Genomic DNA, 12,346 nt, shown 5'->3' on the forward strand with positions numbered 1-12,346 from the left:
CATAGAGAGAGGGGGACACAGGATCCAAAGCAGGCTCCAGGCTCTGAGCTGTCAGCATAGAGCCTGACGCAGGGCTTGAACTCACGAACCGTGACATCATGACCTGAGCAGAAGTCGGACACTGAACCGACTGAGCCACCCAGGTGCCGCCCCCGCTCCAAACCACATTTTTAAATGCTGCAAAAGTCATTCCAGAACAACTTGAGTACAGCTCAGGCTGAAGGTCAAAAAACTCATTTCTCTTTCAAGTGTGGATAACTAACTTCCCTAGAGGGAAGATCAGGACCCTGTCTGAGCACCCGTGCACCCCCTGTACCCCATCAGTTCCAGGCCCCAATACCTGAGGCACTGACAGACAAGCTCCCTGAATAGCCAAAAGCTGTTTAGATGGCTTTGCCTTTGGCTCCCTATCACTTCCCCCTTCACTTTTCTGGTTCCTCCCTTCTACCAGATTCTCATTCTTCCCATAACTTTGTAAGACATTAACCAGTGATAAGGTAATTATGAAGATAATTTACTGGCTACTTAGTATGTGCTGGGCACTGGATGAGGCATTTTCAATGTATTATTTTCATTTAATTGCATAGCTACTTGTGTGAAGTGAGTATAAATACGCCCATATTTACACATGAGGGGAAGGCTTAGAGTTTAGTGACTGGCAGGTGCTTTATGGCATAGATGGCTTCATACTATGGTTCCAAAGTTCATGCTCTCAACCCTCAGCTGTTCATCAGGTGTTCAAGGACACTGAAGTGTCAGGATGTTTGTTTAAAGATCCAGTCTCATTGCATTAGTAACAGTAATGAACCTTGGAATGTTTGTTCGGTGTTCACTTAATAGGATCTCTTTATCAGCCCTCCTGGAAGTGGTTTACAAGAAAATCCACAGCTATGAGTTCATTACTGCTCCCTAATCACCCCTGACCCCCAGGATCTAGCATTGATGCCAGCTCAGAATGATATGAAGTCTGTGACCCATTTGGGAAGGCTAGCAGTTGTAGAACTGGGGTTGCCCTCCTAGACCTCCAAGTAGAGAGACCGTCGATGTCAGGGGTGGGTCTCCACTACTGAGAAGACGCATGGTTAGGAAAACATGGTCCTAACTGAATCTTAGCTCCTAGATGCCTGCAGGCTTTCCTTGCATCCGGTATACGCGCGCCTCCGGTAAAGGACATGCGTTCTGTCACATTAGTAATGAGTGAGAGTGAGGGGAAGTGACCTGCATTATTGGGTCCTACAGCCGTATTTCCTTGGACAATGAGTAAAACATCGCGATGGAGACTGCCCTTACACTGCCTGATGCCTCTTGCGAGGTGCAGAAAGGTGTATGCCGGCAGGTGGTGTGATTTTCTTCAACCGGTTCCTTAGCGTAACAGGTGTAATTTCCCCATAAACTTGTTGCGGATGAATAAAAATGTCAGCGTTGAGAATGGAGATAGTTAAATAAAAATGACTCTGTCGGTGAGAAGCTAAGTCAGTTTATTACTATTACAAATCTAATTATAGGTAAACCGAGGCCATTTTTGATACATGACAAACATTATTTCCTCTGTGTGTCGAGCACACAAGTAATTCATAAATGTATTCCGGGCCTGGACAAATCCTGTTTAAAAACTTTAAAAGTTAATTCATTAGCTTATTAAAATTTGAGTACAGTACATGTTGCTGGTCACGAGCTCTCTGAGTTTCTTCTCATGGCCAACCAGCTATCCAGTTCCAGGTCACCATTGTCCTTGCCTACAGTAGTGATAGTTCGTCACAGACTTGTAAAATAAGACTGTATGGTATACAACTGGGTAATGTAGTGAGCCTGCATCACAAAATATATACATATAAGTACACATAAGGAATATACAGTTATACCTTGACTATATCCATAAATAGCTTGAAGCAGGTAATACATTTACTTTTAAAGGCCATTTACATCATGGGCTGTTGATATGTGAATTTGAAAATGAAAAATATTTTTTTTTAGACTCCAAATGTTGAGGTCCTAATGTTGTCTATTAAAAAAAATTGATTTCTAAATGAGCAACAGAGTACATTAGAAAAAGTCAGATTCGAGGGTAGTGCCACAGAATTGCCTGTTTCCCATAGTCATTCTGTAAGTAATGCTATAAAAAATGCTATTTGGAATTTTTTTTCCTATACTGCCTACAATCCAAGTTATTAAAGTTTAAAACCATAGGAGAGCCTTTATGAAGATCCTGAATTGTATTTCTCATTAAAGGAAAAGAAATGGCTTGGTGAGTCATGTTCCTCGACTTCTGTAGAAGAGAAAGCAGAAGGCCATCGTCAGTCATTCTGAAAGTTAAAACTCAGCACTTAAGTGAATTTAGATGAGTTTAGGAGAGGATTTTTACGGGCTTGTGTTCCTCTGAGCATCCTGACGGCAGTGAGAATGAGACTTCTGATCTTCTAAACAAAAATCATTATCAAATGGATTTATTAAAGAGCTGCGCAGAACAAACTGCCATCATATGTGTGTAGCTACGGTTGGCTTCCGTGGGAATTATAAATGGCTCCAGCTGAGGGCACGTTCAATTGATTCAGAGTAAAACAACGTGAGGCTTGTAACAAATATACAAAAAACTGAAATCAATGAGTAACTGTGATATGAAGAATCTGTTTGCGTCCTTCATGTTACAGTTTGCTTGTAGAATTTATGTACTGTTTTAACATCTGAAAACTAGCATTTTCATAGAAAAGACAAAGTACAGGCTGTTGGCAAAATACCTGTGAACAAATGAATGATGGAGGCCACTTCCGCAGTAGCTTTCCATCTGAGATAAGGTTTTATCTTGAAGCTAGTGCGTCTATTTTTAAAGCTCATTTAATTTCTTACACACTCATGATTTGTGTATTGACTTAAAAGCTGGTTTTATCATCTATATCATTATCAATCAGACCAAAAAATCTATCCAAGCACCCACAGGATGCACAGATCTATCTTTGAAATGGTGTTGGAGGGCTAATCTTGTCCTAGGACTAGGAGGACATTTTTTTCAAGAAGCTATAATACATTGAAGAAAGAAGTATTACAATTTTTCTGGGAGGAAAAATTGCTAAATACTGCAGCCAACTTCTCAGAGAAGCCACAGAATTACTGTTCAAGATTTTTGAGCATCAACCCCCCGAAGTCTAGAATTTATGGGGCCAGTGGTATACCAAAATTCCACGACTCTGACACACGTGTGTCTAGGACTCAGTGAAGACGGTCCTCGGATTTTTATGTCTAAGTAAGTTAAGTTTTACAAGTACAAAATGAAAAAAATCTAGAGTGGGTTTCAACTAATCTTAAGTAGCAATCCTATGACAATTATGACAAGTGTAGTTTCAAACACCAAGGCTTCAATGTACGACTTCACAATACAATGATCTCAAAACGTGTGATCACAAACTTTGGGCGAGGGCTTCTTTCATAAATTCCTCGAGGACGGCCACCACGTTCTTGGCCTCGGGCATTTCTTCGTGTTCCACTTTAACAATCTTCAGAAGGATATCTCCACTCCCACAGTTCTTCAGGAACGTGTAGCATTTAAACAAAGCATAATGATTCATTTCTGCCTGTCGAATAAATCTCTTCAAATTATTTGTGTCTTGTATGGCCTAGAAAAAGATTTCCCAGTTAAATATGTGCTTAGTGAGATAATAATGAAGCCTGAAAAATATCTCCTATCCAGCTGAGAACTCAACTTACATTGCTGAGATGTTTTTTATTTTAAATATTTCTATCATTCTTACTGCTAATATGCTCTGCCCATGGGAGAACAAAATTTCTTATGAAATTACTTTATAAAAATACTTTTAAAAATACTTTTAAAATCAACTAAAGTAAGAACATTCCTCCCCATCAGAATTCTGAACCCTTAGGCACCGAACTGGGGTGTGTGTGCATGGGTGTGTGTGTGTGTGTGTGTGTGTGTGTGTGCGCGCGCGCACACACGTGCACGCACAGTTCCCAACTAAGATACATCACAAATTAGAAGACTGATGTGCCTGAGATGCAAGCAAGCGTTCAACCCAATTAACTGGAAATGCAAGGATATAAATGCAGAAGCTCCTGAAAAATATAAAGTAAATGGCTTCTGGAGATTCTGGTTTTGAGAACGTCCTGTTTAACAGACATCACAGCCGTAAAGCAGATCTGTTACTCTCTCACTGGTACTAATGAAAATTCAGACAAAAATTATATGTGGCATTTGGCACATAGCCAATTAATTACCTTTAGTTTAAAGTTCTCCAGTACTTGTCGAAAAAGAAAAGGGTTACCTCCTTCAGCGCCATTCAAAAAAGCCTGCATCCAATCCTCACAAAACCGGTTGCTTCCTATAAGGTATTTTAGAAAAATTAAACGAATAAAAATGAAATCCTACAAAGCATAAGACATTTGTTCCATTTATTTATTAACAGGTGTAAATGACATATATTAGTTTCAAGTGTACAACATGATGATTCAATATGTGTATACGTCGGGATTTTCTTTCTTGATAAAAACACTTATAGTTAATTATTTAAGACTTCTGTAACAGTCTAAAAAAATAATTTACTCAACACCTGGCTAAGAAATACCAACTGGCGGGGCGCCTGGGTGGCTCAGTCAGTTAAGCATCCAACTTCAGTGTAGGTCATGATCTCGTCATTCCCAAGTTCAAGCCCCACGTCGGGCTCTGGGCTGACAGCTCAGCGCCTGGAACCTGCTTCAGATTCTGTGCCTGCCTCTCTCTCTGCCCCTCCCCTACTCACACTCTGTCTCTCTCTCAAAAATAAATATTAAAAAACAAAACAAAACGAAAAACAACTGGCTGGAGTCCTGTGTGCCTCTTCCCACACTCCCCTCCTTTCCCATCAGAAAGGATTATTATTCCCACTTATTTATTTTTAAATATTTTTTTTATTTTTGAGAGAGCATGAGCATAAGCGGGAAAGGGGCAGAGAACTTTTGCCACCTACTTCTTTTTATCTCTGAGCCCTAGATAGTACTACTTTGCATACGTTAAAATGTTACGTATTTTTCTTTAATAGCTGATCCACTAAATAGTATGCTTCTGAGCTATACCAAGGCACACAGCTCTAGTTCATGCATTTTTGCTGCTATGTAGAACTCCACTGTACAAATATAAGTTTTTCAATCTTCCTGTTGATAAACATTTGCTTCCAGTCTTTGCTATTCCAAATGACGCCTTTATGAACATTTTTGTACTTGTTTCCTTATGCACACATACGAGAATTTCTCTATATACACAGGAGGGGAATTGCCTGGCATGGCAGGATTTCCATGGATTCTATTCTAACCAGCAATCCCGGTTCTAGGATTGCTATTGTTTTTGGTGAGTTTGAGATAAACATGTACAACTGCACAAGGCAGGACGGATAAATTTGTATCATGTGTTTTCGGTGCAAAAACAGAGGCTCCCAAGGGTGCCAGGAAGGCTGCCTCAGAAGTTGCGCTCACCTGCATTGTAGAACTGGGGCTGGGAGCTACTACAATCGATGACCACAGATTTACGCGGCTCCTCTGTCATGGCCATGCACAAAGACGTCATGGTGCCTTCGTGGATGAGGCCTTGAAGACTGGCTACGCTCAGAAACCTGCCGTACACACAAGTTCTTTTCCACACACAGTATTACAGGATAGGAGGGAGAAAGCAAATTCATTCTGGGGTGGGGGTGGGGGTGGGGAGTTAAAGATGTATATCAGGCTTGTTGTGGAAAAGGTTCCCTCCTTGCAAAACTGTTCTTTACCTGTTAATGTCTCTCTTTGTTTTTTCATCTGATTCTTTAACTTCAACAGGGGTATAACTGAGAGCCTACAAGAGAAAAATAAAGCCTAGTTGATACATGTATCAGTTTTCCTTATTGAGCAGCTACTTGAGACTAAACTTCAGCTTCCCCAATAACCACTGTACTAGACGGTGCTTGATGGGCACTAGCCCAGAACTCCCCAGAGCCTTGTTTAGAGGCGTCAGTGGGCAGTCTACACTTGATCTTAGCCAAAAGGCCGAGAAGCGATTGCGTCAGTGGGCAGTCTAAAACGTGCTTTATCACCCTGGTCTCATGGACCATCCAGTCTCTACTGAATTTACCCACCACGTATTTACATAAAAGCCTGGCCATATACTCTAGCCTTCCCCATTGCCTGGATATGTTAATGCATTTTTCATTTTTCATCTGGCATCTTTTTTTTTTTAAGTAAACTCTATCCCCAATGTGGGGCTAGAATTTACATCCCCAAGATTAAGGGTTGTATGTTTTACTGACTGAGCCAGCCAGGCGCCCCTATTTGGACATTTTTATATGGTTAAAATCACTTTGGATTTTTATTTTCCTTTTCAAATTGTTTTGGAAATTATACCTCTCCCAGATCACTTCAAAAAGTATTATTTAAAAATGTTTATCCTATTAGGAAGATTTAGTATTTGTGATTCTACCTTAGGAATAGAACTTTCTAGATCTCAGTAAACAAAGTGGTCTATCCCGATTGCAAGCATAGTTTGAATATTCAGGAGGGAAAAAGTAATGTTCAGAGACAGTGAGTATGTCTTTAAATAATCCAGACTCTGTCAACGTGACTCTCAATTAAAGAAATGCTTTTGTTTGGGCAATACTCACGGCATGCAGCAGAAAGGTAAGCTTCTCCTGAAAGAGAAGAACCACCCTTTGGATTGGGCATACAACATCCTCAAACCAGCTGCTCAAGTAGGATTTTATATGGTTCTCCAGGCCCCTTTCCTAGATTAAGAAAGAATGTTATTTGGTTTAATATAAGCCTTCACTTTAGTGGACTTAACATTTTCTTCATGATATGTAGTTATCTATTTATTTGTTGAGAGAGAGAGGGAGCACACACACAAAGGGAAGAAAGGCAGAGGGGGAGAGAGAGAGAGAATCCCCAGCAAGCTCCATGCTCAGCACAGAGCCCGATGCAGGTCTGGATGCCACTACGCTGGGATCATGACCTGAGATGAAATCAGGAGTCAGACCATCAACTGACTAAGCCACCCAGGTGCCCCAATTCATGATACTCTTTACAGTGTAAAGAACTGGGGATAGACACTTCCTTTTTTCAAGCTAACACGACCAACTCAAAAAAAGGAATTGTGATATAATTTTCCTAGGCTTGCTGAGCACAGTGGGGATTAATTCTGTACTGAATTTCTTAAGGAGCACCTGGCTGGTTCAGTTGGTAGAGCATGGGATGGGACTCTTGATCTCAGGGTTGTGAGTTCAAGCCCCGTGTTTGGTGTGAAACCTATTTTAAAAACAAAACCAAACCAAAAAAACACACACACTTAGAAATGCATTACATAAAACAAAGAGACCAAATCAATAGGGTTCCATGCTATGTTGTCACTGGGAAATGTTGGGCACTTACTTGTCCATCTCCCCCACTCCCCCCAGCATACCGTGTGCACTCTGGAGATTTTCTTCTTTTAAGATTTTATTTTTCAGTAATCTCTACACCAAAGGAGAGATGAAATTCACAGCCCTGAGATAAGAGTCATGCTCTACCAGCTGAGTCAGCCAGGCCCCCCAGGAGATACTCTCTTAATAATTCTTGTCTCTTCAGCACCTGGGAGTGCCTGAAACATCCATGTGTGAGCTTATAAAGCACCTGCTGAAAGGCTGAAGGAATGAGACAGCTCATTCACATGCGAACGGGATCAGAGAAGGACACACAAGTTAGCTCATCAAAGCACTCCAGCTGTCAGACATGCTGCATATCTGGTTTTCTGGGCTGTGCATATCTGGGCTGAGCATATCTGGTTTTCTGGGCTGTGCTGCTCACTGGGGACTAGCAGAAGAGCTCCACTCTGGGAGAGCAGCTTGCCCCGGACTCATTGCTCTGGCTCACTCCTATGCTCTCCTTCCTGCAGGAACTTGTAAGCTCATGACAAGTAAAAGGAATTGTTACCACGTGTAATGGGTAGTAAAGTCGTAATTCTTAACGACTTTAGCAACTGCCACAAGTGGAGTGTGTAGTTTTTTAAAGGTATGGATAAATTAATCAATACAGATGTGTCTAATTCACAAAAGATCGATTAATGAAAAATGGAATTTTTCTAAAAATCTTTGATGTTGAGTTCAAGGGCAGTCAGACCACTATATAGCATGTCTTTGGTGCCAAAGGCTTCTTCATGGGCATTAGTTCTGACCAGAATATAAATCTTAGGGGCCTAGAAACCAGGAAAAGAGCATACTCTTCCTTCTTGGCAAGTTAACCATATACAATGAATTTAATAGAGCATATCTTTCATGGATACAAAATATTAGAAGCAGTCTTGTGAAACTTAGAGCACTTACAGGACTAGGTTCCCTGCTTCTCTTAACAAGTACCCTTCTAGCCCATAAAGCAGTACATTTTTAGAATCTGTGTGTCTTTGTATCCACCTGTTTGGTTTCATAAGTACAGCAGTTATAGTATGTTAATCATCTCAAGCTGAATAGTTAAAACAATCATCTTACCTCACAGTTCATGTTATTTTTCAGGCCTTGAATGTACTTGTCCAATTCAAGCCTGAAAGTACGTTCTTAAGGAAGCAATAAAGGATCAAGACTGTTTTTATCTCTCAATGGGAAATATAAAATCTCTCAATGAAAACTGTAAATTCAAAGACAAAGTGGTCGTATGAAGGTATGAAATGAAGCAAACACTTAAGGGGTAGAAAAGCTCTTTGGAGGTTGGTAGTAATACTCCTCCACCTGGCTTCCCATGTTTTTCTTCCTGATACCATCAAAGACAAAAGAAAGGATATAGCTCAAGTCCTTTTTCAGACCCTCCTAAAAAACAGACCACATACTCTGAAGCGTTACGTTCAGAGTCCACTGTTGCTGTTTCAGGAAGCAGCTTTTCTTGCTGGAAAAGACAGTAATAACAACCGACCCGGTAATCTGGAATCCTGGAAAAGAAAAACCAGTAAAATGTAGTATTTTGCTAACTCATGCACCTAATTTTACAGACTGCTCTGAACCCTGATCATCTGGATCTGGCAATACTGTTAGATTGCAAACAGGGTCGGAACTTCCTAGACTTTTCCTTGGTTTACTTGTAATAGCAGAAGAAAATTAACATGCGCCATCATGGGCTTTAGCGAAAGCAGCACCTAACAGAACTCCTTTGAATTCTCCTCTCTTACGTGAAAAACACATACAAATTCTCTTGTCATTCTTGGTATATCCACATTTACATAAATATAACCACGTTCTCTCTCTCCCCTAAACCCTGACGCTCCAGGCAGATACAACATGTTTATCCTGTGGCTTTATCTTTGGCCTGTGGCTGTCCTCTGAGGGGACTCGATGCTAAAATCATATTCTGAAGTAAACTACAGTCAAGGGATGTAATGGAAAGATGGCTGGAATTCAACGGAGGACACCTATGTTTTTACACCTGAACTCCATCAACATGACCAGCCTTGTGATCTTAGTGTCTTTGACTATATTTGCTTCTCTGCTCTTTGACCCCTTTGTAGAGAGAATGGCATCGAAGTTTGTGAAAGCACTTTACAGACTGTCAAGTGTACACCTTTCGTTTTGGTAATTAACTCTCCTCTTCCAAGTGCAAGACTAAACAAGTGCACTTAGGAGGCAGAGTCTGCCATTCAAGTAATTCCATTCTACAAATGTGTGTGTGTGTGTGTGAGAGAGACCCAGTGCTCAGGCCGCCAGGGAACAAAGATGCACTTTGCAAGTCTAGTAAGAGCTGATCGTTTGGAATTTCTCATCACTTCTCATATTTAGCCCAGAAAGGAAAATTCAGGACACAGCACATTTTACACTTACCTCAGCTCCACAGATGCAACATTACCCAGCCCTTCAAACACTGCTCCCTTAGAAAGACGCTTAGCAATGAAACTGCGCAGGTCTGGCTCCGCTTCAGATGGCAGATTAGTGTCCACCAAGGAGAGGCTTGACAAATAAATAAAAGACACACATCCCTTACCAGTGGACTAATGCACGCACACCCCGTAAGGCAGAATATTACCAAAAGCCCCAATCTCTTTAAGGACTTGAAAAAGCTTCTTATGTTTCCTGTTGGTGAGCCTTCTAGGAGTGTATGTCACCAAGTAGGATCTACATCATCAAACACTTAAAATAATCCTACCTTGCCAGCTCATTCTCTCTAGTATTATGACTCCACTGGAATCCCCTCCGCTCACCTTACCTACTTTTCACAATACAATACTATTGCAACACCTGAAAAATTCCTTAAACCATCCATCATCCAGTCCATGAACATATTTTTGTAGTATACCCTACTTTGCATCAAGTGTTAAGGTTCATTAATTCATCCATTCATTTATTAAATAGGTATTAAATGTCTACCCTAAGGGTTCCTGGGAGGCTTAGTCGGTTGAATGTCTGACTCTTGGTTTGGGCCCAGGTCGTGATCTCATGGTTCGAGGGATTGAGCCCTGTGTCAGGCTCTGTGCTGACAGTGTGGAGCCTGCTTGGGGCTCTCTTTCTCTTTCTGTCTGTCTCTCTCTCTCTGCCCCTCCCCCGCTCACACTTTCTCTTATCTCTCTCAGAATAAATAAACCTAAAAACCAAACGTCTACCCTAGTACCTACCTAGGTGCCAGGTAGGGAGATACCAGTGAACCAGAGAGACAACAATCTCCTGGAGTTTATATTCTAGGGCATAGCAGAGAAGCTCTGAAAAGGTATTGAAAGGAGGGGGGGGGGGAAGGGAGGATTTTAAATCTCTTTATACCCATATGATATTGAATCTTTAATGCAGTTTCCAATCAAGAACTAAGATTCATTGCCTCTGGCTAATCAGCAGGGGCACCACCAGTATTTCAATCTGCCCAGCCTTGAATGAATGAACTAATGAGGAAATCCAGATGAGGTTCCTAGGGGATAGGTGGGCTTGATGGTTTGACTTGGGGAAAGCCGAATGGAAACAGGGTACCCACTGATATCTAGAGGACAGAGAGATGCACAGAAGATAACTGCACACGCACGGGTTATGGCCAAGATGTTTTTACCTGAAATCATCACCAGAGGGAGTTCCTGCATTTGTGCCACTTGGGCTTCCATCGTCACTGTCCCCTCGCTGCTGTGCCAACCTGCATATGGCAAAAGCAATACAGCTATCAATTATGGGCTATAACTCAAGCGGAGTATGGCCCCTACCCCTGCAAGCAGGGTGGGGGTGAACAGTCAGCTAAAATGCTGCAAGGTGGAAGTGCATGGATCCTCCATTGCCTATCCTCATGGCAGGGAAAACCCATGAAACAGTGCTGACAAGAGTCCCTTCTCTCTCCAGGCCGTTAAGGGCTGGAGGAAAGGTTAAATTAGATATCCACAAAAGTCAAGAAATTTCTTCTAAAAACCAGACTTTACAGGGCCCAGAGAGCCCCAGGGATGTCTGCCCCAACAGAGGAAATAGAGGCAGCGAGGGCAGAGGATAATCAGACGGGGGGGGGGGGGGGGGGCGGGGGGAAGTGTGGGGTTAATGGAAGAAAACAGGCGATAGTAACAGGAAGGACAGGGGTAGAAATTGACGTTATAGAGCGTGCGAAGCACTGCGCCAAAGGGCAGGAGCGACAGGAAAGGGCTGAGAAGACGACAGGGACAGTTGGGGAGCAGAGGCTTAGGAGGGGCACGACAGCCCAGGACGGTGGCCAGGAAGAACGGCGTGAAGCGAGCTTAGGGCCAGACAGTCTAGCTAGCCGAGGGGAAGAAGGCTTTTCGAGCCGCCAGGGACGGGATGCGGGGTCGAGATGCGGGGCCGAGGCGGGGCCATAGGGACGATCCGGGCGCTGCACCTGCTTCCGCGGTAGCTGTAGAGGCAGTAGTGGCTGCTGGGAGGTGGCTCGGGTCTTCGCTCCTCGGCGGGGCCTCCCTCCTCGCTGCTCTCTAGCTCCTTTTCATCCCCATCCAGAGACTCTTGCAAGGAGGGGAGCATCGCGGCGGCGGCGGCGGCCTCCGAGCGGCCCTGTGTTCCCGCCAAACCACTCCCCCGCTGCCGTACAGTCCTGCGAGGCCGGGCTCGTGCGGCTCCCAGCCCTCGCACACCTGCGTTCCGCCGGTTTCCCAGGTCGCAGGTCAGGAAGCCGGCTGGCCTAGGAGCGCTTTTCTCCCCAAAGGGGCGTGCGGGTGCGCCGAGTCACGCAGAATCTTTTACCATTCCTCTTTTGGCTCCTTTTCTCCTCTGGCTAGCGTTCAAGACGTCTAGGAGACTTAGCTAATACATATGGTGCAGCTGGCTAGCCACGTGGAAAAGGTTGAATCTGCCCTCCTACCACCTTTCAGGGGGGCGTGGACACGCATTCACATTCACCAATTTGGTAAAAGATTTAGAAGAATTTTAAAATGCTCCTCCCAGGTGAAAATACGGGA

General features: G+C 43.0%; 1 protein-coding gene across 1 annotated transcript; it reads right to left on the bottom strand.

Moving 5' to 3' along the window:
* Positions 1-2,676: 2,676 nt before the first annotated feature.
* Positions 2,677-11,956, bottom strand: CE1H17orf75 (chromosome E1 C17orf75 homolog). Its single transcript, XM_007076022.3, has 10 exons — positions 11,773-11,956; positions 10,990-11,070; positions 9,783-9,908; positions 8,756-8,899; positions 8,466-8,523; positions 6,612-6,731; positions 5,745-5,809; positions 5,455-5,591; positions 4,225-4,328; positions 2,677-3,608 (listed from the first exon to the last, which is right to left on the bottom strand). The coding sequence occupies exons 1-10, from the start codon at positions 11,910-11,912 to the stop codon at positions 3,393-3,395; spliced, it is 1,191 nt and encodes a 396-aa protein (XP_007076084.1). The 5' UTR covers positions 11,913-11,956; the 3' UTR covers positions 2,677-3,392.
* Between the last annotated feature and the right edge of the window lie 390 nt (positions 11,957-12,346).

This window comes from Panthera tigris, chromosome E1 (genome assembly GCF_018350195.1).
Source record: "Panthera tigris isolate Pti1 chromosome E1, P.tigris_Pti1_mat1.1, whole genome shotgun sequence".
Lineage (NCBI taxonomy): Eukaryota > Metazoa > Chordata > Mammalia > Carnivora > Felidae > Panthera > Panthera tigris.

Excerpts from the sequence above, each read along its gene's own strand:
- CE1H17orf75 (XM_007076022.3), bottom strand. The coding sequence starts at position 11,912 with ATGCTCCCCTCCTTGCAAGAGTCTCTGGATGGGGATGAAAAGGAGCTA. Across the intron at positions 5,810-6,611 it reads TTACCTTTCTGCTGCATGCC|GCTCTCAGTTATACCCCTGT; the intron begins GTGAGTATTGCC and ends TTTCTCTTGTAG. Across the intron at positions 5,592-5,744 it reads ACAAAGAGAGACATTAACAG|GTTTCTGAGCGTAGCCAGTC; the intron begins GTAAAGAACAGT and ends TGTGTACGGCAG.